Source organism: Carcharodon carcharias, chromosome 10 (assembly GCF_017639515.1).
Source record: "Carcharodon carcharias isolate sCarCar2 chromosome 10, sCarCar2.pri, whole genome shotgun sequence".
In the NCBI taxonomy this organism is placed as follows: Eukaryota; Metazoa; Chordata; class Chondrichthyes; order Lamniformes; family Lamnidae; genus Carcharodon; species Carcharodon carcharias.
Window position 1 is genome coordinate 53,844,867 of NC_054476.1, and position 24,653 is coordinate 53,869,519.

The 24,653-nt window shown below is 39.2% G+C and overlaps 1 protein-coding gene across 3 annotated transcripts in view; it reads left to right on the forward strand.

Moving 5' to 3' along the window:
- Positions 1 to 24,653, forward strand: part of accs (1-aminocyclopropane-1-carboxylate synthase homolog (Arabidopsis)(non-functional)) — a 56,484-nt gene that overhangs the window by 18,790 nt on the left and 13,041 nt on the right. For all 3 annotated transcript variants that reach the window (XM_041198306.1, XM_041198305.1, XM_041198304.1), the window contains 7 exons: positions 304 to 373; positions 13,842 to 13,908; positions 16,261 to 16,358; positions 17,011 to 17,088; positions 19,971 to 20,071; positions 21,437 to 21,526; positions 22,418 to 22,463. In XM_041198306.1, the coding sequence (XP_041054240.1) occupies positions 304 to 373; positions 13,842 to 13,908; positions 16,261 to 16,358; positions 17,011 to 17,088; positions 19,971 to 20,071; positions 21,437 to 21,526; positions 22,418 to 22,463 (550 nt within the window). The remainder of the gene's footprint in view (positions 1 to 303; positions 374 to 13,841; positions 13,909 to 16,260; positions 16,359 to 17,010; positions 17,089 to 19,970; positions 20,072 to 21,436; positions 21,527 to 22,417; positions 22,464 to 24,653) is intronic.

The following is a 24,653-nucleotide window of genomic DNA, read 5'->3' on the forward strand; positions in this document are numbered from 1 at the left end:
ATCACAGGAATGCAGCTTTTCAAGAAGGTGACTCATTACCATCTTTTCAAAGGTAACTAGGGATGAGCAATAAGTGCTGTCCTTACCAGTGATGTCCAAATCCTCTAAATGAAAAGTTACGAAAAAAATTGGAAACCTGCAGTAAGCATTTTGGAAAACTTAGACTTTCAGATTTTACTCCCTTTAAAATTTCTTTGTATTTTTATTATTATGATTAACTTTGTATCTGTGAATCTGTGTATTGAGAGAAATGCGTAAGAAACAAATCCATAACATTTGTCTGTTGTCTTACTGCTATCTCAGCCTCCGAGTGCAAGTGGGAAGGTTTTTGACGTACTACTGTAAGGCATCAGTGCCCCTCAAGCCTGAGAACGTGAGTAGTTGCCAGTAAAGAACAGAACTATGACTATTGAGCTGTTCAAGTATTATTAACTGGGACAGAGAGTTTCAACTTCCTTTGTACACGTTGGTGGTTTTCCTCCACAAAGGATACAACGCTTTGCTTTAGCTACTGGGGGGTGAGGTGGAAATAAGTCGATTTGGTAATAATGAGAGCTTACTAAACATGCTCTGTGAAGCAGACCCTGTTTTAAGAATGCATTTTCAAAGTGTGTTTTTCGAATGAAAAGACCATCATGATGGGCAAATACTTGCTCCAAGAAATGCATTTCCTAAGTTAAGGATTGGAAAACTGTAGAAAATGGTGTGATTTTCTATTCCAACACTTTCACCAGTCTCCAGGTTAATTTATCCCTGAAGATGGTAGTCTTCTTAAGTCCAGGAAATGTGGCTGTTTCTATCAGGCTTTTTGATGCCCAGTGGGCTCTTGCATGGTAACTAATATGCTGTGAATGTACGCAACCAGTAATGTGTTTCTCGTGGCAATTCTTGACCATTTCAGAATTGTCCAGTAGTTCAGGGAGACTAGCTCCTGTAATCATTTTGCTCAGTACAAAAGTATGTTCAACTATGGTGAACAGTATTTTTGGTGGGTCTTTTCTAACCAATTGTGGAAACCTTCAATTTAACCACTTGACTATATATTTTATATCTTTTTTACCCTGAGGGAGGGTGGTCATTGTGATGTATAAAGTTATGGAAGGGCCTGAATTTTCTCCAGTTGGACATTTGGAAAACTGAAACCAAAGCATTCAGCTCCCACCAAAAATTTCCAACCTCGCCCCAGATACTCAGTTTGGCTGAAGTGGATAGTGAACAACCTCAGTGTTCCGTTCGATCCTGTGCTGAACATCGAATTCAATATTGTTCATTATCAAGACAGTATACATTCATCTCAACACTATCCATCTTTGTTGCTATCCCAGCCCCCTCCACTTTTGAAATCCATATCCATTCTTTTGTTGTGTCAAAACTTGACTTCTCAAACATCCTCCCATTTGCCAATCATGAGCCCCTCCTAATATAAACTAATTTTTGCTACCCACCCCTTGCCTTGCACTATGTCTCGCTCATATCCCTATCCAAATGATTTCAAGATTTTTCTTCTTGTTTACAACCTTATGTCAGCCTACCATTGCTCACCCTTCATTCATTTCTTTGAATCTAGGCTTATCTGCATATACCCACTCTGTCCAACATTGCCACTTGGTGGCAGAGCTTTCAGGTATTTTGGCCTCACCCTTTGGCACTTTCTTCCAAAACATCTTACCACTTTAAAATTCCCTCAAACCTTCCTTTTTGACTGTACTTTTCATTAACTACTTTATTGCTCAATCCATCTTTTCCCTTGAAGACAGTTAGGATGTGTTATCATACTAAAGACACTATACAAATCTGAGTTATTTTGTAATAGACATTCTGATAACTTGACCTTTCCCCTGAGGGACTGAATTTACTTAATGTTTAGGGTGCGTTGTTTGTCCTTTGTAATGACTAGTGATCCACAAAATTAACATTACGTGAAGGACATAGGTTTCATTAGCTGGGTGCCTTGACACATGTGGAAGCCCATTTAAGAAGTTTTCAAACCAAGCTAATGAGAAAGCAACAGATATAACATTTCTGTTTGTCCAATATGCATTTTATGCTCTCTCCTGAGGGGGCTCACTCCTCTAATTCCAAAGACTTTAGGTATAGATTAGCTTGAAGACTCCCAAAACAGGTACTACAGGATTTTAAACAGCTAAAGCCATGCAGTTTATAAGTGTATACTGCTAGTAAACTTCTTGCTGCTTATTCACTAGGACCATCCAACATGTTAAGACACTGGTTTGTGGGTTTTCTGCAGGTGGCTAGAGCTTAGCTCCTTGTGATGAATCTAACCTTGGAGATGCAGCTAATGAGATAAGCTGGGTAGTCACTCTTTGAGAATGCCCTGGAATATCTCAGACCTGCCTGATTCAGGTATCAAATTAGCAAGATTACCACAGACCATGACTTTTGAATTTTCATAATCAGGCATGCAACCTTATTGTCATCAAAACCCAAAGAGACCCCACTTATCTCCTTTTTAAATTGTATAGTCACTAAACAACTCGCAAGTTTAAATTCTTGCTAGATAGACAGTGGGTATCAGTGCTCACAAGTTATGGAACTCATCATGCAGCTCAACATAAAATGCATGACTGAGTTGCCACCACCCCCCGATCACAGAACAAACACCCATCACATGCCATGCAACAGTGTAAATGCAGACCGTCAGCAATGTCTGTCTCCTTCTTTACCCCAAATATATTTGAGTGTTCTCATACCTGACCTACAGACAACATTTTCAGCAGTAGTGACAGCTTGCATTTATAGAGCACTTTTCCATGTAAAGAATGTCACAAGGAAGTTTACTGATAAGTACAGAATAAGGAAAATGTTCTCGTATCTAGGAAGGGAAAGGTGAGGAGCAGTGACCAAAACTTTGGACAAACATTGGGTTTTAAGAAAGTGTCTGTTTTTCAGAACCTTGTCCTTCAGATGTTATGAGAGGACAAGAAGATATAATACATCATAGTTATGGTAACAATAGATGTCATAACAAAGTAGTTTCTCCTAGTCTTAAGTACAGTATCCTCATAAGCTATAAGATGGAAATGTGACTTTAGCATATCGAGTGACGGGAATAAGTTTGAAAATATAAGCAAGTACAGTAAAACTAAAATAACTTTTTAAGAGTTATTAAGATAGAAAAGTATATATTGAAATTAAAAATCTTCAGTAAAATGACATTTTTATAAGGAAGATTGGAGAACCACAGAACCATATACCCAGATTGGTTTAGACAAGTTAGTATCCTCACTGTGATTTTGTAGAAGGCTTTATTTTTTAAAAAGAGTAAATGAAATGTGAGCATTTCTGAACATTTTGTCTGGGCTTTATGTTTTAAAGTACCACTGGAAGAGCATCTTCTGAATGTCATGCCTTTAGGCAATATATTGATTCAGTAGGTCATCCTGTTGCAATGGGTGATAAACATGCAACGCTTAGCAATTCAGAAACAATTAAATATCTGGATTGTAGAAAAGTTCTCAGCTGCAAAGAGTAGCAAAGAGAGAGTATGAGAAGAGACTGGTAGCCAACATAAAATGAAGCCCACAAGTCTTCTGTAGGCACGTAAATAGTAAAAGAATCACAGAATTGTTACCTTGCAGAGAATGAGCAGCTCATTTAGTGCCATTCTTCCACCTTCTTCTCATAATCCTGTTGTAGGCTGTCCTCCCTTTCTGACAGTACCCTCCTGGTTCATAGGTTTACTCCTGATATTAATGGCTCAAAGTCAAATTCTGCTCAACCACAATATACAAGTTTGAGTAGAATTGCACTGAATCTTTATTGATTCACCGGTAAAATCTTTACTTACAATTGTTACTGGCCCTGGTTGTTGGGATCCTTATCTGAGAATAGAGCAAGAGGGATGAACAGTCCATTGTCTTCATCTCCAATTAGTGGATCAGATCACTCCTGAGCTAGCCAGCTTGTGCCTCGTGCTCTGCAGGTTTTATCTTGTCAATTTTGACTGCGCGTTCCCGTGACCAGTTTTCCCTGACTGGCATCTGGCCTATGGGGGGGATCCGTGTGTAGGTGTCCCCACCGTAACTGGTTGGTTCCGCTGAACTCACCCGCCCATCTCCTCTTTTATCGTTATTACTGGCCGCCGTACTCGGAGAAACCTGATTCACGTGTGTTGCAATACATCTGGTTCCTTTATCTTTGATCCATTTGTCTCCCAAGTTTGACCACGCTACGTTCCCAGTTTCAGCCCCCATACAGTCATCACATGATGTTTTGCACATGCCATTTTCCAGCCATATTCACATTTACTTTACATGTTATCTTTAACCTGATTTCATCACCCTAATTGTAAATGTACTCTGTTAGTTATTGGCTTTTGTTTTCAACACACCATTAGACAGAGCATGATTAGGTTTAAAACATTCAATTACATATTGTATGCTGTGCTTGCAGCATTCCACCTTTTTAAAACTTTTTACACTTTGTGGAATAAGACTTAAACCACCAACTGCCTCTTCTCTGGCTGTTGCCGCCTCCACCACTTACGTTTTTCTTCCCAACGCATCCTGCGCTTAGTACAAATTATCAGCACGGTTACATATAACACAATTACCAATTGTACAACCACTAATACACATGAAATAATACTGATCCATGGGTGTATTTGTACATTCAGTCCCCAATCCCACAGTTTGTTATACCATGTTGGGCTTCCCAGATTTTTAATGTCCTTATTTATTTCTCTGGTTCTCTGTTCTAGCTGGTAGAACACCTCCTTGGATGATCGCACTTCATTCTGCAGTTCATGGAGGTGTTCTGGTAGGAGTGGGATATCATAAACAAAACATTCAATGTACTGGCGGAGATCACCCACTGTCCTGTCTTGAATATCCAGCTGGGTTTGGCTATGCTGCTTGATCGCCAATAGTATTCGCTCCGCAACAGTCACGTCAGTGGATAGAATCAAACAGAAAGTGGATACCTTTATGGAGCACGAGAGATTACCAATTTTGTACATTGATTTGGTAGTAGCTGCACAATATTCCCCTTTGTCTACATAAGATGCCATTGTTACTTGATGGTCCGCTCGTTGGGTGCCTCTTTCGAAGTGCTTTGGTCTTCCCTCATCAGGTTATTGATGGTCCTTGTATGCTGTTCTAGGTTGTCTAACATTTCCAGTAAGTGCAACATTACTACCCCATTCTCATGTGCTCCCTTTCCTAAAACTGCGTTTTCTTCCTGCATAGTCTTTTTCATCTGTCCACTCAATCCTTCTGGCTGTTCCTCCATTTCTTTAATATCCAAACTATTTATCACTGATGTCCCGGAGTTAATTATTCCCAATCCCATCTCTATCATGCTCCGCTTTATGCGTCTATCTTTTCCTCGATAGCACTTCTTCCAGGCACCCTTTTCTGGGGGTTTTGTGAAGGACCAGGACCCCTCCCTTATCCTTGCACGCATTAAAGCTGCCCACAGTTCCCTAGTCTGCCTTGGACAACATTCCTGGAGTGCATAGTGACTTATATTTAGCACTACTGGGACTATCTCCTGCTGGACTCCTTGGTACAATACCTTCTCGGTAGGGATCAGTACCAACCCATTCTTAGGGGGCTTAATTTAGAGCATGCTGCCACATTCTCAGACATCCTCTTGGGAAGTCGGGGCCTATCTCTTACTATTATATTAAGGATTGTTTTTGGACTAATCAAATCCTGGTCACCACAATTCCCACTACGAAAATAGTAGCTAATACCATTTGTGTGAAAATCATACATACAGGTCTCTTCTGTTCACTTGCGTTTCCACTCTTAAGAATGGTTATATTAATTCTGTCTTTACACTATACAGACTCACTGTTCACTTTTAACATACATTTGAGTCAAGATGAAATAGTCTCTGCCCAGACTGTAGTAACCTTTCGTGCTGGTTAAAATCAGGGTGAGCCCTCACTTGTGGCATATCGGCCCAACACCTCCACATCCCCGATCCTCATCCATGCCTCTTGGGATGCCACAATCCCTTGCAGGATCAAAAGGCAGATTTTCCACTTCATTGTTTCAAGGTACCTGTTAAACCAAAACACCAAACTTTGGCTAAGGCCTAGAGAATGCCTTGCCCATCTGTGGGATTATAATTATTATCTACAAATTCTGTGTTCCTAGGTTCAAGTCACATGGGTCCCAGTAAGTGGGTTGTCATTTCCTTCGACTACTCCTCCCAGCAGGTGAAGAAGTGTCTCCTTCAGCTTGGCTTTGGACACATCGGCGTCCTTGCTGTCCTTTCTGAGAGTCCAGGGTAGTTTCCCTTGCCCCTCAGATATAACACCATAACTAACTGTACAATTACTAATAAATGTGATACAATTCAAATCCAAGGTCGGCTTTGATATTGAGACCAATATCCCACCAAGGTGGGGTAGTTATCTCCCTGATCTCATCTCTCATTTTGCTATTCTGCTGTTGGAGTGTATAATAATATTTTTGTGAAAGCGCCACCTCTTTTACAGTTTTGTTAAACGCTCAGGTAATGGCGGAATATCATATCCAAACTGAAATGCTCGGTCAAATGTCTTTTGCCAACCATGGGTGACTGTAAGTATTTCCTCACCCTTAACTAGCTAAGTTACATACATATTTATCTATGCAGTTACCCATTTTACAACATCCCTTCTCTTTCTTTGGAATTATATACAACCGTGTAGACACCTGGTTTTCTTACATCTGCATCTTCTCAAATCACACTATAAATATAATACAGTAATGAATTGCACATTAACAAAAAATGAGAAGCAATACAGATCCAGGGATGGATCTGAATAGCAGTGCCAAAATCCATCTCTAGTATCACTGATCTCTCTGGGGTGAAACAGCTTATCCATTGTAACCTGAATGTGATCTCTGAATAATATCAGCTTGATATCTCTTTCGCTATGACACTCCCGACCTGCAGATCACTTTGCTCAATATCATTAAAGTTACATCGTGCATAGTCTTAAAAGATCCTCCAGCTCTCCCTTCATCTGTATCCATCTTGTGGCTCCCCACTCAGGGGTTGCTCACCCATCTTATGGTTTCCCACTGAGGGGGTCTTGCAATTCCTATGCCTTTGCTCACCTGCCTTGTGGTTTCCCACTCAGGGGTCTTGCAATTCCTGCGCTTTTTACATCTCAAAATTGTCCTAAATCCAAATAACAATGTTATTCGGCAGACAGATTTCTTGTAATATTTAATTCACTTCTTCCTCAAAAGAAACCCCTTTTTTATATCCATAGAAACAACCTAGATGGTCTGTGTATGGCTTTTTGTTTTCCTAGAATCCCTTTGAATTTCAGATCATACTCTCTCAAAATGTTTAGAGTAACAACCCATATGAACTAAAATTCATTCAGCAATTCCAATTTCTTGTGCCCAGACTTACTGGTTTTGACACTCATTGGTCAGTGTGCTTACATCAGATTTCCCATACTCAAACACTTTGTTTGGGAAATAACCAAAGGCCTGAATGGGTTAAGGCCAAATTCCTCTTAGTTCCCTTTTTTAAAAAAAAAGGTCTTTAGTCCATGACTATTCGTTGAAGCCACTGCAGCTCTTGTTACTTGCAGTTTACCTGTAAGAAAAACGCAAAAGATCCATTTTGTTTGGGGCAAAAAGGGTTAATTTGTCCAAACATATCTGACAATTGAGAAACTTAAAAATTTTGTAATGCCCAGTACAAATAAATTTTAAAGAACAGGAATTGTTTCTACTTGTTGAATTCTCATGATATCTTTTACACACTTGACAGAATTCTTAACATTCTCTTCAGAACAGTATTTTAAATTACAAGCTCTCTTTTTTAAATTCCCCTACTTTTGCCAGTCTGTACTCAAGTTCCAATTAGCAATATCCAATCTCAAAATTTTCCCTTTTTTTAGGGACACAATTCCAAAATCCTTAAACTTTGTAACATGTTTCTAACCCAAAGCCAATCCAATTAGGATTAGCCATTAACACTTAAAATATCCCAGATTTCAATCAACCTTCCCAAACATTAAAACTACCTTGCCCTCACATGTATGAATTTGTATCCAGATTAAAATTCCCATGTGTTTATCAAAGTACCCTGGAGTCATGATTCTGACCAGTAATCATGACTCCAGGTCCCTACCTTGAAGATTTTACTTCATTCTTATCTATCTTAAAAGGGATTAAGATAGATATCACAATTCCCATTGTGAAATTTACTTTAACTCAAAAGTAGTAAAACTTACCACTATAAAAATCTCAGTTTCAGGAGAAATTTGAAAACATACTCATCCACACAAAATCTTTAACACACACACATTCTCTCCTTTTTGGAAGCATCCGACTCTATCTCCAAAATATCCTTTTAACTTTATCAACTCAAACCAATGAACGTAGCACATGTTTTACAAAGAAACAAAAGAAAACAAGTCCTGGGTTCCCATGGTCTTCTTTCTTTGGTGAATTTTCACAGTACAACATCCTAACTTCAGACAAAATTTAAACCTAACAGCGGCCTCACACAGCATGGGAGAGGATCCCCCTTTATCTCTTTCTCAGAACAAAGAACGCTATGGTTTTTCTACAGTCCAATATTCATGTTATCATAGCTTTTTTCTCACACCAATTGAAAAAATAATACAGCTTTTGAAACACGTTATACAACAGACTGATTTAAAGCCTCATACAGAAACAGACCACAAGGGGTTAAGCAACTTTTAAGTGACTCAGACACTGGCTTGTAGACACACAGAGAAATCAAAGAGACAAAGCCCCACTCTCTTTTACTCAGCATAAGCGTACAACACAATTAGATTTAATTCTTCCAACATCCGCTCATTGACAGGCACTGAAGCACAGACACACAAATTCCAAGCCCTCCTGTTGTCCTTTCCGTTCTAGTTCTAATTCCTTTAATAATCTCTTTATTACCATGTCCTTTTCCTTCACCCTTTTCTCCAACGCCTCTACGCCTTCCCATAGCAGTTCCTCTTTCTGTTGATAAGCCATCAGCCAGATGGCTTTCTCAACCTTAGCTCGGTGTGTGGAGTCCTGTGTTCATCCTCCTGCCGCTGAAATGGGGTCCTTGCTATTTCTAATATTCCTCACCCACTGTTCTCGGGGCAATTTCTTCTTTATAAACTTTCCTGTCCGGTCCGCCATTGATGGTTTCCCTGACTTAGTCATGTCTCTACCTTCAATCTCCAGGCTGACTCGCCAATCCTGTAGGCTGTCCTTCCTTTCTGACAGTACCCTCCCAGGTTCATAGGTTTACTCCTGATATCAATGGACAAAGTCAAATCCCACTCAACCACGATAGACAAGTTTGAGTAGATTTGCACTGCATCTTTATTGATTCACCAGCAAATTCTTATACTTACAATCGTTATTGGTTCTGGTTGTCAGGAGCCTTATTTGAGAACAGAGCAAGAGGGATGATCAGTCCTTTGTCTCCACCTCCAAGTGGCGGATCAGATCACTTCTGAGCTAGCCAGCTTGTGTCTCGTGCTCGACAGGTTTTATCTTGTCAATTTTGGCTTTGTGTTCACGTGACCAGTTCTCTCTAACTGGCATCTGGCCTGTGGGGGAGAAGTGTGTGTAGGCATCCCCAGCATAACTGGTTGGTTCAGCTGGACTCGCCCGCACATCTCTTCTTTTATCATTATTACTGGTCACCGCACTGGGAGAAACCTGATTCACGTATGACACAATACATCTGGTTCCTTTATCTTCGATCCATTTATCCCCCAAGTTTGACCACTCCTTTCAATCTCTGTTCCCATGATTAGGTTTAAAAAACTCAGTTACATATTATTTGCTGTGCTTACACTCTGCATTCTTGTTTTTCAGATAATAGTCTAAATCCCATTTGAATGCCTTGATTGAACCTGTTTCCACCACACTCTCAGTGCATTCCAGACCTTAACCACTCACTGTGAAAAAGCTTTTTCTCACATCGCCTTGTTTCTTTTGCCAATTACTGTAAATCTGTGCCCTCTTGTTCTCGATCCTTTCATGAGTGGGAACAGTTTCTCTCTATCTACTCTGACTAGACCTCTCATGAATTTGAATTCCTCTATCACATCTCTCATCCTTCTCATCTCCAAGGAAAACAGTCCCTAACTTCTCCAATCTATCTACATACCTAAAGTTCCTCATCCCTGGAACCACTCTTGTGAATCTGTTCTGCACTCTGTCCAATGCCTTCACATCTTTCTTAAAGTGTGGCACCCAGAACTGGACACAATGCTCCAACTGAGGCCGAAATAGTGTCCTACACAAGTTCATCATGACTTCCTTGCTTTTGTACTCTACACCTCTATTAATAATACCTAGGATACTGTAGGATGCTTTAAGAACCATACTCTCAACCTGTCCTGCCACCTTCAATGACTTATGCACATATACAGCCTCTGCTCCTGCACCCTTTTTAGAGTTGTGCCCTTTATTTTATGTTGTCTCTCCCTATTCTTCCTACTAAAACGAATTACTTCACATTTCTCCACATTGAACTTCATCTGCCAATTGTCCGCCCATTCCAACCTTCCTATGTCCTTTTGAAGTTCTACACTTACGAGCGGTCCCCGGGTGAGGTCCCTGAATTTGTTATGGTCCCAGACAAGATACTCCAAATTGTTAACTTCCCAAACAGGACCCCAATTTTGTTATGCTCCTGGGTGAGGAGGAATGAGCTGGCTCCCCTTCTTTATTCAATGCTCTCGGTTGATCGCAAAAGGTTAATTTAAAAGGGATCTCTTCCCCCAAGGACACCTTTTTCCAGTCCAAATGTATTTTTTTTAGAAGGAGTCAATTTAACAAGGCTTTCTTGAGTCAAAGAAAGAGTAGGTTTATTAGTTACTATAATCCGAGATAAATAATAAAAACACAACACATACACACAGATCAGAAATGAGAAGTTAAGAGTCCAAATAAATACTTTAAAAGGTATACGAATCAGCCTTTGGCTAGTCCATGAGGCGTTGATGGTGAAACATTGCAACTGTTAATTTGGGTGATTCTGGTAAAGCTGACTTTGGCAGTTTCACACTGGGTTTGGAGACGCTTGGTTCTGCAGGATAGCTGAAGAAGCTGTCCTATATCCTTTTTGATTGTGGCTTCTATTACCTTGTCTTCAGCGACAGAGAGAGAGAGAGAGACTTCGCCAGCAACTGCAAGGGTGGCTAGTTGGTCGTCTTGTTGCTGTCGTACACCAGCACATTAGCACACACTGCTCTGCTCTGTAGCTTGCATTTTAACCCAATTTCCCTGTGTATTCTTGTAAGGGAAAAAAAACATATCTTGCGCCCAGAGTCAGTTTTCTTTAATCACTGACCATTTTACACATTCTGAAATATGAATCAACAGGAGATGGATTTTAGATGACTGCTGAGACATGGTAATCAATCTTTTGTCTCTGCAGCCACAGGAGATTAAAATTCAGTCTTTTGCATCTTTCCTATCTCCCTTTTAAGTGTCGCTGCTTGAAGAAGGCTATGGCACCTTTTCAGATACAGCATTCCATGTTCTCTCTCTCTCTCAGTATTATCCACATAGGGATTTTTCTGGAAAGTGGTCACTTCCATTATCAGCCATCTTTTGCTCAGTGTCCTTGCTTATATTTCTTTAAAAACACACAGGTCTTCCTTAGAAAGTTCAATAATCTGTAAGTGATTCGTGGCTGGAATCGACTTTTCCTAACAACACTTTCCTCCTCACAGTTCAGTGTTTTCAAGTTTCGTATCATCTGCAAAGTTTGAAATTGTGCCCTGTACATAAAGGCCTCGGTCATTATAATATATCAGGAAAAGCAAGGTCCCAACACTTGGGGAATTGCACTACAAACCCTCCTCCAGCTGAAAAACAGCCATTAACCACTACCGTTTGTTTCTGTTGCTCAGCCAATTTCGTATCTATGTTGCTTTAATTCCATGAGCTATAACTTTGCTCACAAGTCTGTTGTATGGTATCAGATGCCATTGAAAATCCATGTCCACTACATCAACAACATGACACTCGTCAACCCTCTCTATTTCTTCTGCAAAAATCTCCAACAATTTAGTCAAACATGATTCTCCCTTAACAAATCCATTCTGGCTTTCCTTAATTAACCCAAATTTGTCCATGTGACTATTAATTTTATCCCAAATCATTGTTCCTTTAAGTTTTCCCACTGCCGAAGTTAACTGATTAGCCTGTGATTACTGGGCTTATTGTTTTCCATTTTTGAACAATAGTTTAATATTTGCAATTCTCCAGTCCTTTGGCACCACCCCTGAGTCTAAGGAAGACTGGAAAATTATGGCCAGTTCCTCTGTAAAAGAGAGGTAAAAGGGGAGCAGTACTGATTAGGGATCAAAAAGGGGATTAATGCATGGAGGCAGAGAACATAGCTGAGGTTCTAAATGGCTACTTTGCATCTGTCATTACCAAGTACAAGATGTTGCTCCGTGAGGAGCTGGTTGAGACACCGTACTGGCTTAAAATTGTTAAAGTAGAGGTATTAGAAAGGTTGGCTGTATGTAAAGTTGATAAGTCACAGACCAGATAAGTGCATCCAAGGATACTGAGGGAGGAATCGTGGAGGCATTGGCCATAATCTTCCAATCCTCCTTAGATGCAGGGTAATGCCAGAGGGCTGTAGAGTTGCGAATGTTATACCCTTGTTCAAAAAAGGATAAACCCAGCACTTCAAACTAGTCTTTAATCTCAGTGGTAAGAAAGCTTTTAGAAGTGATAATTCGGAACAAAATTAACAATCATTTGGACAGATGTGGACTAATTGAGGAAAGGCAGCCTAGACTTGTTAAGGGGAAATTGTGTTGAACGAATTTGATTGAGTTTTCTGATGAAGAAACAGAAGGTAAAGCAGTTGATGTGGTACACATGGACTTCCAAAAGGTGTTTAATGAAGTGCCACTTATCAAGCCTGTCAGCAAAGTTGAAGCCCATGGAATAAAATGGACAGTGGCAGCATAATTATGAAGTTGGCTGAGTGAAAGGAAACAAAGAGAAGTAGTGCATGATTGTTTTTTGGACAGGGATCAGAAAATCCATCTGGGTACAATTTCAAAATGTGTGGATGACACAAAATTTGAAAGTATTGTGAACTGTGAGGAGGATAATGATAAACTTCAAGAGGACATGGGCGGACAGGTGACATTAAATTTATTGCAGAGAACTGTGAAGTGATGCACTTTGGTAGGAAGAATAAGGAGAGGCATCATAAAATAAAGGATACAATTCTAAAGGAGGTGCAGGTGCAGAGGGACTGTTCACCTTTGCTACTCATCTTTATCAGGTGAATAGCAAAAGAAACAGAGGAGACGAGGAAAATCTTCTTATGCAGTGAGTGGTTAGGATCTGTAATGCTGACAGAGTGAGATGGAGGCAGATTTAATTATAGGTTTCAAAAGGGAATTGGATAAAAAAATTGCAGGGCTGTGGGGAGAAGGCAGAGGAATAGGATGAGCTGGGTAGCTCTCACAGAGAGCAGCAGCAGATATGATTGACCAATGGCCTCCTTCTGTATTGTAACCATTCCGTGATTCAGCTGAATTTGGCTGATTGTTGGTTGAAGATTATTAACCCAATAAATGGGTTTCTATTGGTGTTTCTGAGTAATATTTATATGAACCATCAGTAAAAAACCAGATGCATACCTAAATAGTAGGAGTGGATATCTCCATCCTGTGATTCACACTTCTGTGAATCAAAATTTGATTACTTAGTATGTAATGAAGGGGATTTTGTACAATTGAATATTAAATACTTTTTTAATGCTGAAGTCCTCTTTCCTCCTCCCAAAATGAAGAGACTTGTTCATGAAATGTTAATTAACCGTGAACGATATATTTACACTTTTTTCCATTATTCTAGATCGTGGTAGTTAATGGCTGTGGTTCTCTGTTTTCTTCACTGTCCGCTGTGCTCTGTGATCCTGGAGGTAAGTGAAGGTTGATTTATTTGAGCAGCAAAACATTTGAATTTCCTTTAAGTTTTTTAGGAATTGTACCTTGGGTGTGATATTGTTTCTCAACATTTGATACTTCACTGTAAAAGTAAAATTACAACTTTTGAGTTGCCATCATCATTGCTTTGATCAGACATTGACACGAGTTCTGAAACCTGGAAGAAAGGTGAGGGTAACTAACTGTCCTTAACATCAAAGCAACATTCAACTCAGTTTGGCAACAAAGAGCCCCAGCACAACTAAAGTCAGTGGGAAAACCCATCAGAGGAGGATGGTCTTGGTTGTCAGAGGCCAATCACAAACAGCATTGCCGTGGAGCAGATTTCTTTAAGGTTGCACTGTGGCACAGCTATCTTCCACTGCAAGACATGATGCCAAAAACCGAGCGTCAGTAAAACATTCCACCTTCACAATGCCAACGCAAAATGGGAACTGCACATCACCCTGGATGGCCAGAAACTGAAGCATGATCCAACCCTGTTTATCGAGGCGTCACCCTTGACACAGCCCTCCTGTACAGACAGCACCTCATCAAGACTGCAGAAAAAATTGAAACCAGCAATAACCTGCTCAGTAAACCTCATGGGAATGATGGGTAAAGACTCTAAGGACCTCTGCTCTGGTTCAACACGCTATCACTTATTCAACTGCAGAACCCTTTTTTTTTATTCTTTCACAGGATGTGGGCTTCGCTGGCTGGGCCAGCATTTATTGCCCATCCTTAGTTGCTCTTGAGAAGCTGGTGGTGAGCTGCCTTCTTGAACCGCTGCAGTCCATGTGGTGTAGGTACACCTACTGTGCTGTTAGGGAGGGAATTCCAGGATCTTAACCCAGTGGCAGTGAAGGAATGGCGATATATTCCCAAGTCAGGATGGTGAGTGACTTGGAGGGGTACTTGCAGGTGGTGGTGGCCCCATCCATCTGCTGCCCTTTTCCTTCTGGGTGGTAGTGGTTGTGGGTTTTGAAGTTGCTGTCGAAGGACCCTTGGTGAATTCCTGCAGTGCATCTCTGCACCCCAGTATGGTACCAATCTGCCCACACCAAACTGATCGATGTGCAACTCAACTCAACATTGCGTATCATTACAGGTACTCTTTGACCAACTCGCCTCCCTGGCTCCCAGTCCTGAGCAACATATTCCCCACTACCCACCACCTCCCCAACATCAAAAGGTTAATTGCAATGGGCAAGCTACTGGAGAAGGTCTGCTTCAACCCAAGCCTGCCCATACTCAAGGAGCTCCTCAACCCACCAGCAGTATACCTTCCGTCTTGTCACCTTGCATAGTTAAACCCACCATGCCGAGGAAAAACAGCTGAGGACCAATGGCAGGAAAAAACATTTCTAGAAACCAACCTCTCATTGTAGTCCGCACTGCTGGTTCACCCGGTTTTCATCTTCCTCAGTGACAGTGGGACCTAAGAAACCATTTCCAGACAGGCCAAGGCCTCTGTGCAGCCACCCAACAACAATGGAGTCACCAAGACCATCGAGGCTGCAGCTGTGGTGCAGACCAAACTATGACTCTTATTGTTGAGGAGTGTCTGTTGACTAAACCTGAAGGCGGGCTTAAAGAACTCCATGTAGCCACTGACAAAGCTATTGCTTGGCTCTGTGACTACACTTACGCTAAAAAAGTAAATACTGTAGCAACCACTAATGTTACTATGAATGTCTCCCAGCTGCATGATCTCTACCACTGAGAAGGACAGGAACAGGAAAGTCCTAGGAACGTCATCAGTTCCAGGTTCCTTTCCAAGTCATTCACCATCCTGATTTGTACATATGCCACTGTTGTTTCATCATTGCTAGTTTACAGTCCTATCATTTGCAACTTACCATCATTTGGGAGCATGGGTTTGAGGAGATGCCCCACTGCCATATACTCAGGGCACCTGGAGATGGGCAGTAAATGAGGCCATGCCAACATCACCCACATCCCTAGAATAATTGCACAAATAACCTGTTTCAATAAATTTGGGGATATCTTAAATAAACAACATTTTACTGGTTACTCAGAGAAATATTTGGGGAAGTGATAAATAAAATCTTAACTTTCAGTGCATTTCTCATATTGCCATCATTGACACTAATCTAACCCCCAAACTTACTCCCAACCTAGGATGCTTAACAGGAAAATGTATTTTGTATTGGGGCTTACTAATTTATATCACTATTAACCCTTGTGCTACTAGTTAATTGCAACATTTATGTTGGTAAATGGAACTGGTTGATTCAGCAGGTTAATAATTTTAACTTTTGTCTTTTGATCATCTATTATTATTAAATTCACTGTTCTGCCTGGTTTTGTTTCTATTTTGACAGATAGAATTCTACTACCTGCTCCATACTATGGTGTCATCAAGGATGATATCTTTTTCTACAGTACAGTCAAACCACTCCTTGTGCATTTGGAGAGCAAAGTAAGGAGATCACACAAAAAAAACTGCAAAGAATAGCTGCAAAATGTGATTTTTTTATGTCTCTTTGTGTTTCGTACTTGTTAAAACACTTACAAAATGCTGAACTTCAATTTAAGTGAATGAAAACTAAACAATTGAGTAACTCACAGGTTAATCTTTACCGTTAGCTCTCTCTGAGTTATATCCTGACCAATTATGTATAAAGAATTTTAAAACTTGTAACATTTTGTGTGTTCTAAAAGATGTTTGTTGGATCGATACTGCCAGCTAACCTAACCATTAGTACACTGGTGAACGTGATCAGAACAAATGTGCCAATCAGTGATTCACTGCATTACAAAACTGCACTTCCACCTCTGGAATCATGTTCAGGCAAAATCTATGTCTGACTGACAGCATATCTCACACCTTGGTATCAAGTGGTGCAAATGTTCTTTTTTAATTCTCCTCTTAACCCACTATCTACAATTCCTTGACTGAGTGAGTTGTGCCCATAGGATTTTGCCATTGCAGTGGTGCGTGATCTCTTAGTCAACACTTGTATTTCCTGCACTTCTACTGTCTATCCCAAAGAACATGAGGAAGCTGCTACATAGAGAATTGTAGATATAAAGCTAGGTCTTGCAGTGAACCTCTGATGGCCTTGTTTTAGGTGACGGATGGAGATATACGTCCATTTCAACTAACAGTGGGAAAGCTTGAAAAATCAATGCAAATCGCACAGTTACAGGTGAGTGACTGATTCAGAAATGTTCATTTTTCCTATAATATAATAGCATTGCTTTATTTTCTAAATATGTTTCAGAGAATGAGAATTTAACAGAACATCCATCAAAATTTTGGGTATTATTAAAGCAAAATCTTGCATATTTTGCAGTGATTGTACAATGTCTGTAGCTTCAGTTGACCAATTCATGCTTTTCTTCTGTTACAGAACAAATGACACATTATATCAAAGGTTTGCTATATGTAGACAAGCTGATACAAAAGTTGACAAATGTATTAATGTCTCAATAATTGAACATTTAGGCATTCCTAATGGTGTTTCTTCTAATGTGTCTTATTTGACATTCTTAACTAACAAACCTGGAATAATTACCTCTACTCTTTATTTATCCTCCCCTTGATTAGTGATTGGAGTGCAGTCCATACTTCTTTTAAATCTATTTCTGGTTCATCTAATTGTGTAAAATGAAGTTCAGTTCATTCACTTTTTCTTGCATTTCTCACTTAAATATTATGAGCAATTTGACTGATGGGTACATCACATAGAAGTCTGATTTAATGACCTATATTATAGATGTAGGAAAAGGGGACGGTTGAAGGGACAATTGAAAGTTTTAATGCTCCCAGCATAATGCTTTTTGTAAGAAGAGCACAGTAACCCAACCAGCGTATTGTTCTAAAACAAAAACAGAATTACCTGGAAAAACTCAGCAGGTCTGGCAGCATCGGCGGAGAAGAAAAGAGTTGACGTTTCGAGTCCTCATGACCCTTCAACAGAACAGCGTATTGTTCTGTTCCTTTCTCATTCATGTGCTGATGTAACTTCCCTTTAAATGCGCTTATCCTATTTGCCCCAATTATTTCTTCTGGTAACACGTTCCACATTATTACCATCATGATTTTAAAAACTGTTACTCTTGAATTCCCGATTGGATATATTATTCATTACCTTATATTTATGACTTCTAGGTTTAGACTCCCCCATAAGTGGAAACATTTTCTCACCGTCTCCCTTATCAAAAGTTTTCTTAAAGGTCTTTATTAGTTCATCCCTCAACCTTTCCTTAAATACTCCAGCATGTTAAGCTTTTCCTGTTACGTATATTTTCTTAATTCTGTTACCATCTTTGCAAGTCTTTTTTTGTACCATCTCCAGTGCCTCTATATCCTTTTTTATAACATGGTGATCAGCGTGGGCTAACAAAGGTTATCTGCAAGTTCAATATAACTTCTTTGCTTTTCAGTTCTTTCCCTCTAGAAATAAACCCCAGTGATTAATTTGTTTTTTTTTAAGAGTGAAAGGTTATCAGGGTAGGCAGGAATGTGGTGTTGAGGTTACATTCAGATCAGCCATGATCTTATTGAATGGCTCATGGAGCCTAGTGGTCTATTCCTGCTCCTAAGTCGTATGTTTATGAGTAATCCTGTATTTGAAGAAAATCTATAATGGGAATCAAAATATCTGATCAGTGACTTTTCTTGAAGACCATTTTATTTGTGTCAGAAAATTGTTTGTTCCTGTTTGCTACTTTTTACATACCGTTCCTCGCTAGCTGAAATTCTCATATTCTGATGGTGAGCTATGATTATTTCCTATCCCTAAACATTGGTTCAGCCTAAGCTGCTCCTTCACTGTTGTAATTTTAATCCCTATACTAAGAAGATTTTGCTTTTAAAAATGACAGTGTAAGGCATGAGAGTCTGTTTCCCATGCTTTCAGATCAAAACATTATGAAAAAGGAGACGAAAAGTGATTTACATTGAACAATTCCTTGTTCTTCAGTCCTGTTTCTGTCCAGCCTGATTGTTGATGGTTTCTTGACTCAAGTTTTCAAAATCAGCATTAGGTCGTGCCTCAGTGCTCTGTGTGCTTCCACTGTGTTCAGTGGGTACCTTCTCACTGATTCAAAAATTTGAGGAAAACCTCAACAACTTTCAGTAATTCTATTCAACCTCTTGCCAGTTGTTTCACTCCCTCAGTGGAATACCTGCATCCTGAAAGAAAAGCTCCCACTTATTTTGTAACTGTTATTGAGTTGTTTTTGGATCATGGTTCCTAGATCAGAGGTATAGTTTCTGTGTACTCTGGGTGGGGCAGTTGAGAAAAAGAACTTACCAAAAATGGCATTTATCAATGTTGATTTTGAACACTTGGTATGTCTTGTCATGGAACTTGGTAAAGGATTAATTCAGTACTGTTGACCTATTTGCCAAATAGAATTCTGAACTCTTCGTCCACCCATCCTTCGGTGCCATTCTGAGTGATATCCATAGAAATCGAACAATTGAAGGTGTTTGCTGGGTTTCAAAAGATGAAATGTAAAATTGTGTAAAACTGTCTTGGTCCTAAATTCTGGAATTCTCTCCCTAAACTTCTCCACCTCTTTACTCATCTCTATTCAAGGTGCTGCTTAAGACCAAGCTTTTACTCATCTATTCTAATATCTGCTTATGTGACTTGAAGCCAAAAATTGCTTGACAACACTCCTATGAAGAACATTGAGACATTTTACTGTGTTAAAGATGCTATATAAATGCAAGTTGTTGTTGATCAATTCAAACTATCTTGTGCAATTTGAGAGACAAAAGCAGGAGTGGGAGATGGTGTATACCAGGGACAAAAAAGGAAGATGCAGATTTGTTAGCACCTGCAAAGAGAAGAGGTGACATATCTGAACCTGATAGATTATCTCTGTATCTTTGCACTTTATATTTTAGTTATTGTAATTAGTATGACTCAACTCTTATGAAGGGAAGGGGTTATTTTGATGGTGTTAATATTTTGTAATTATGTGAAATCCTAAAATAGATGCATTCTGATTTGACCAGCTTTTTGTGGGAGATTGTTTTGTGCTGGCATTGATGATTTATTTTGTGTACTCACAGGGTACCAGGGTCACGGCCATGATTTTGACAAATCCCCACAATCCTTTGGGTGATATTTATTCAGCAACAGAAATGAAAGAGTTTCTTGAATTTGCTAAAAGGTGAGCTTTCCATTGCAGCAATGAGAGAGTCCTAAACAATCACTGGCCAGACCAGCAATGAAGGTTTGTAAGGAACTGCATGATTTTTTTTTTAATTGCTAAAATGGTTAGTAATTGGATATCGTGAAGCCCCTGTAGACTTGTAGTTTCTATCAGTACAGCATTTGAAATAGTGTGATTTATTTTCACGTATGGCTCCGAAAAACATTAAAACTTCCCATTCAATGCTTCTACTCACTCTTCAGCTTTGATTTCAAATAATTCACTTCACTTCACAAAATAAATCTGGATTTAAATATTTTTAATTTTGAGCTTGTATTTTTTTCCTTATTTATAATTGCATTCAGCCTCCGCTGATGGCCGTTAGTCTGAATCTTTATCAGAGCTAAGAATGTTTTTTGGGTATATTGTAGTTTCATGTAGTTCTGAAGAAGATCTTCAATAATTACCACTATTGTGCCTTATTCTACTATAAAGTGAATTCAATAATTTTCTACTCTTCCCTTCCTCCCCTTCATTCCCCCTCAACTCCTGATGTGTACACATCATTGTTGTGTGCTGATGAGATTGAACTTATTTGCTTGCATGTTTGCATGCAAAAATTAGTATCATTTTGCGCCCAGAGGCTGGCACTGAGTGTTCTCTCACTTAAGTATTTCTGGCTAGGTTACTTCAAGTTAGTAAAAGGATCTACTAAGTCTCAAGTGCATCTGAGTAGTTCAAAAACGCTAGAGCTAATTCATGTTGCATCATGGAGTGGTAGGTTGTTATTTTGTTCTTGTAATTTCCTCACCTGATTTTCCAACGTGCTGTCAGAAGACACCAAGCAGAGGACAGGTACTTGTCCATAAGGAGACAGGGAAATCTGATGTCAGGTCCATTCTGCCTTCTCTGACCTATCAGATACTCCAATGCAATTCCTGGTCACTAGTACACAAATTAGTATTGATAGATACCTCCAAGCAAGTTCCTTAAGAGTTCTAATGAAAATATATTACACAAGGTGTAGACTTCAATGAAAATAAAAATATGGAGAGATGTAAAACAGGCTGTTGACTTGCTATTACAGTTTTACACTAATGCATAGAGTCAACCTCTACATCGCATGATTTATAATGGTGTAATTGAAGCAACTAATGAATCCTTAGACAAAGGACACATTAAGTTTAGGATGTTCTGGCACTTAAGGACAGAGCAGGAAATCTTGAAAGTCTTGTCCCAAATTCAAGGTGTGCAGGGTCCTCCCTGAATTATTTATAAGTAAATACTCCTTGGATATAAAGATCAAAATTCTCCTTTGGACTGACTGAGGTTTTTGTGTATTCTGATTAAACACTATTTATATTTTCTTTCCTGGTGGTGTAGATACAAATTGCATGTAATTGTGGATGAAGTGTACATGTTATCGGTATTTGGTGATGTGGACTCATTCCAAAGTGTCCTCAGCTTTGACAAGTGAGTCTTTTGTTTTATATTAAATATTGTGAATAATGTGATAATTACTTTGTTACTTTGAAAGTGAGTGTTGTAGTACTTGTTATTTTTTCATTATCATCTAGAATTTGTATGTATAGAAACCCATCATCATCATTTAGAGCTCTCTAAACCAAGCTACTGAGAAACTTACATGTTGAATTTCTGTTTTTCTGATGAAAAGTGCACATTCTTCCCGCATAGAATCACATACCTCTTTACCCACAAATAGGGAACTTAGGTACAGTTTGCTAGAGCCCACTGGAGTATTGGCTTACATAGTTACCAGAAGCCACCTAAAAAAAACTTTAGTCCAAAGTAACACCTCTCCTCCTTCATCAATAGCACCTTTGCTGACCTGCCTGTTTCAACTACACTTTACTTGGCAAGTTTTTTTCTTCTTGTCAATATTGTACCTTTTGAAATTCCCTTTTGGGTGAAACAAAACCAGCTTGCACAGCAAAACTATTTAAAAGGAATTCAATCACTCATGCTTAGTTAAAATTATACCTGACTGCTCTACGCTAAATCGAGGCCTGTGTCAACTCTTTTTATGTAAACTGAGACAATGTGGAACATTGGTGCACCAAAAGTTGTGAATTACAGGTATGGTACACTGTGGCATAGCATGGTGCCTGAGCAGTCTTTTTGATTTAACTGTGGTATTTTAGCTACTCTTTATATGGGAGTGGAATAATTGCATTAACATTAATCATAGATTGACCACCAGACTTAGTTTTTAAACTTCTCTGCTTGAAAATGTAACAAATTTAAGATGTATATTGATACATTTTATTTTGTGCTGTTTATTCTATTTGTGTTGCTCTATTTCCGTTTACTTTTAAGTGTTCAAAATTTATGGCTGTTTTTCAGGCTCCCTGATCCACAGAGAACCCATGTAATGTGGGGAATTAGCAAGGTAAAGCATCTGATTGGAACTAATGATTAATTCTATATGAATGTTAAAACAGCAATGTGGAACAATGAGTTAGCATCTGAGCAGATTATGTCAGAAAGCAACACTATTCAGGTATATACCTTCCATGATGAGTGTACAGTCTTTGCTGGATTCAATTTGGAACAGAGAGTCATTGTCAGAATGGCAATAGTGGAGTTCAGAAATATGTTTCTGCTATACTTCGTATGAGACGACTACATAGTACTTTATACTGGGGAAAACGAATTTCAACCTAGATTTTAAAAAAACTCTTCTGTTATATTAATTTATTCCAATAAGGAATTCAGGATAAACTTCTTTATGCAGTGAGTGGTGAGACTGTGGCATGCACTACAACATGCAGTGGCTGAGGCAAATGGCATAGATATCTTTTAAGGGGAAGCTAGGTAAGTACAAGGAATAGAAAGGTATGCTGATGGAGTTAAATGGACTAGGATAGGAGGAGGCATTAGTGCCAGCTGCACTGAATAGTCTGTGTCTGTGCTGTAGATTCTATATAACATTACCGACCTCTATGTCGGCTAGATGCCTTTATTAGTTGGAAATGTAAGATAAAGATTGTAATCTTTAAAGGTTGTAATTCTTTCGCAAACTATTGTTGAAGCAGGGAATTGGTTATTGACTTGCAGAAGATTAATACTGAAGGGCACGGAGACTACTGAGGAGAGATATTAAGTAACCCGTGAAGGAAAGCATCAATATAAGAGATCAGGGGTGAAGTGGCCTGTTTTACTGCTGTGATATTTTATGATTTTTATGTTTCTTTTATGATTTAAGACTAAGTAACCCCGTGACTCTTGTATATTTCCTTATGGCAGTGAGAAGCCTTTGAGAGAGATTGGGGCAGGTTGTCTAACTACCTTCTCAGAAGTGGTGCAAAGGCACCCAAACAGAATGGGGATAAGAATGTAAATTGGAGAAAGGAAATAACACGTTTAAAATTAGTAATGACCATGCTGTTGCAGAGGTGCCAAAGTCACCAATTTGGAAATGATATTTTGTTAGAGAAGTAGAATACATGTTAAAATAACAATAATGAGGTGTAGAGAAAAGTTACGTCTATTATTGCAAATAGAATTTGCCACTGTGAATAGGTAGGAATTGGTTGAGTGTTAACAGGCTTATGTCATAAAAAGGCCTAATTATATTTACGTCAATAGTCATATGAACAGAAAAGTGGCAAATAGGATTTAATCCAGAGAAGTATGAGGTAATGCATTTGGGGAGGGCAAATGAGACAAGGGAGTATACAATAAATGGTGGGATACTGAGAAGTGTAGAGGAGCAGGGCGACCTTGTCCACATGTCATGAAGATAGCAAGACAGGTTGATAAGGTGGTTAAGACGACATACGGGGTACTTCCATTTATTGAAATAAAGCATAAGAGCAGGACGTTATGCTGCAACCATATAAAACACTAGTTGGATCAAGAGTACTGCATAGAGTTCTGGTCACCACATGACAGGAAGAATGTGATTGTACTAGAGTGGGTACAGAGGAGATTTACAAAGACGTTGCTGGGAATGGAGAATTTTAGCTATGAGGAAAGATTGGATAAACTGGGGTTGTCTCTTTGGAACGTGAAGCTGAGAGGAGATTTAATTGAGATGGGGCCCAGATAGAGTGGATAGGAAGGACCTACTTCCCTTAGCAGAAAGGTCAATAACTAGGGGCCATAGATTTAAAGTAATTGGTAGAAGGATTGGAAAGCAGTTAAGGAGAAATTTTTTCATCCAGTGGGTAGTGCAGATCTGGAACTCACTGACTGAGAGGGTGTTGAGGCAGAAGTCTGCATTGCATTTAAAATTACTTGAATATGCATTTGAAGTGCTGTAACCTGCAGGGATCAGGCTGTATAGCTCTTTTTTGGGTGGTAGAGCCACCATTGGTCTCCTTCAGTGCTATGAATTTGCTATATTTCTATGTAAAACCTTCAAGTCTGAGAGGTTTTGTTGAAAACCAATGAAAAGAATGCTCAACTTTGTGCTGGTGGAAAATGTTTGTATGAATCTTCAGATTTGGCAGTATGTGACTACAAACAACAGTTACTGTAAATGTTGTTTGGTGGTACAGAACGTGAGTATTGCTGTAAAAAGAGACTCTTTTTGTCAAAACTTTTAATCTTGCACTCATCAGGACAATTCACAACA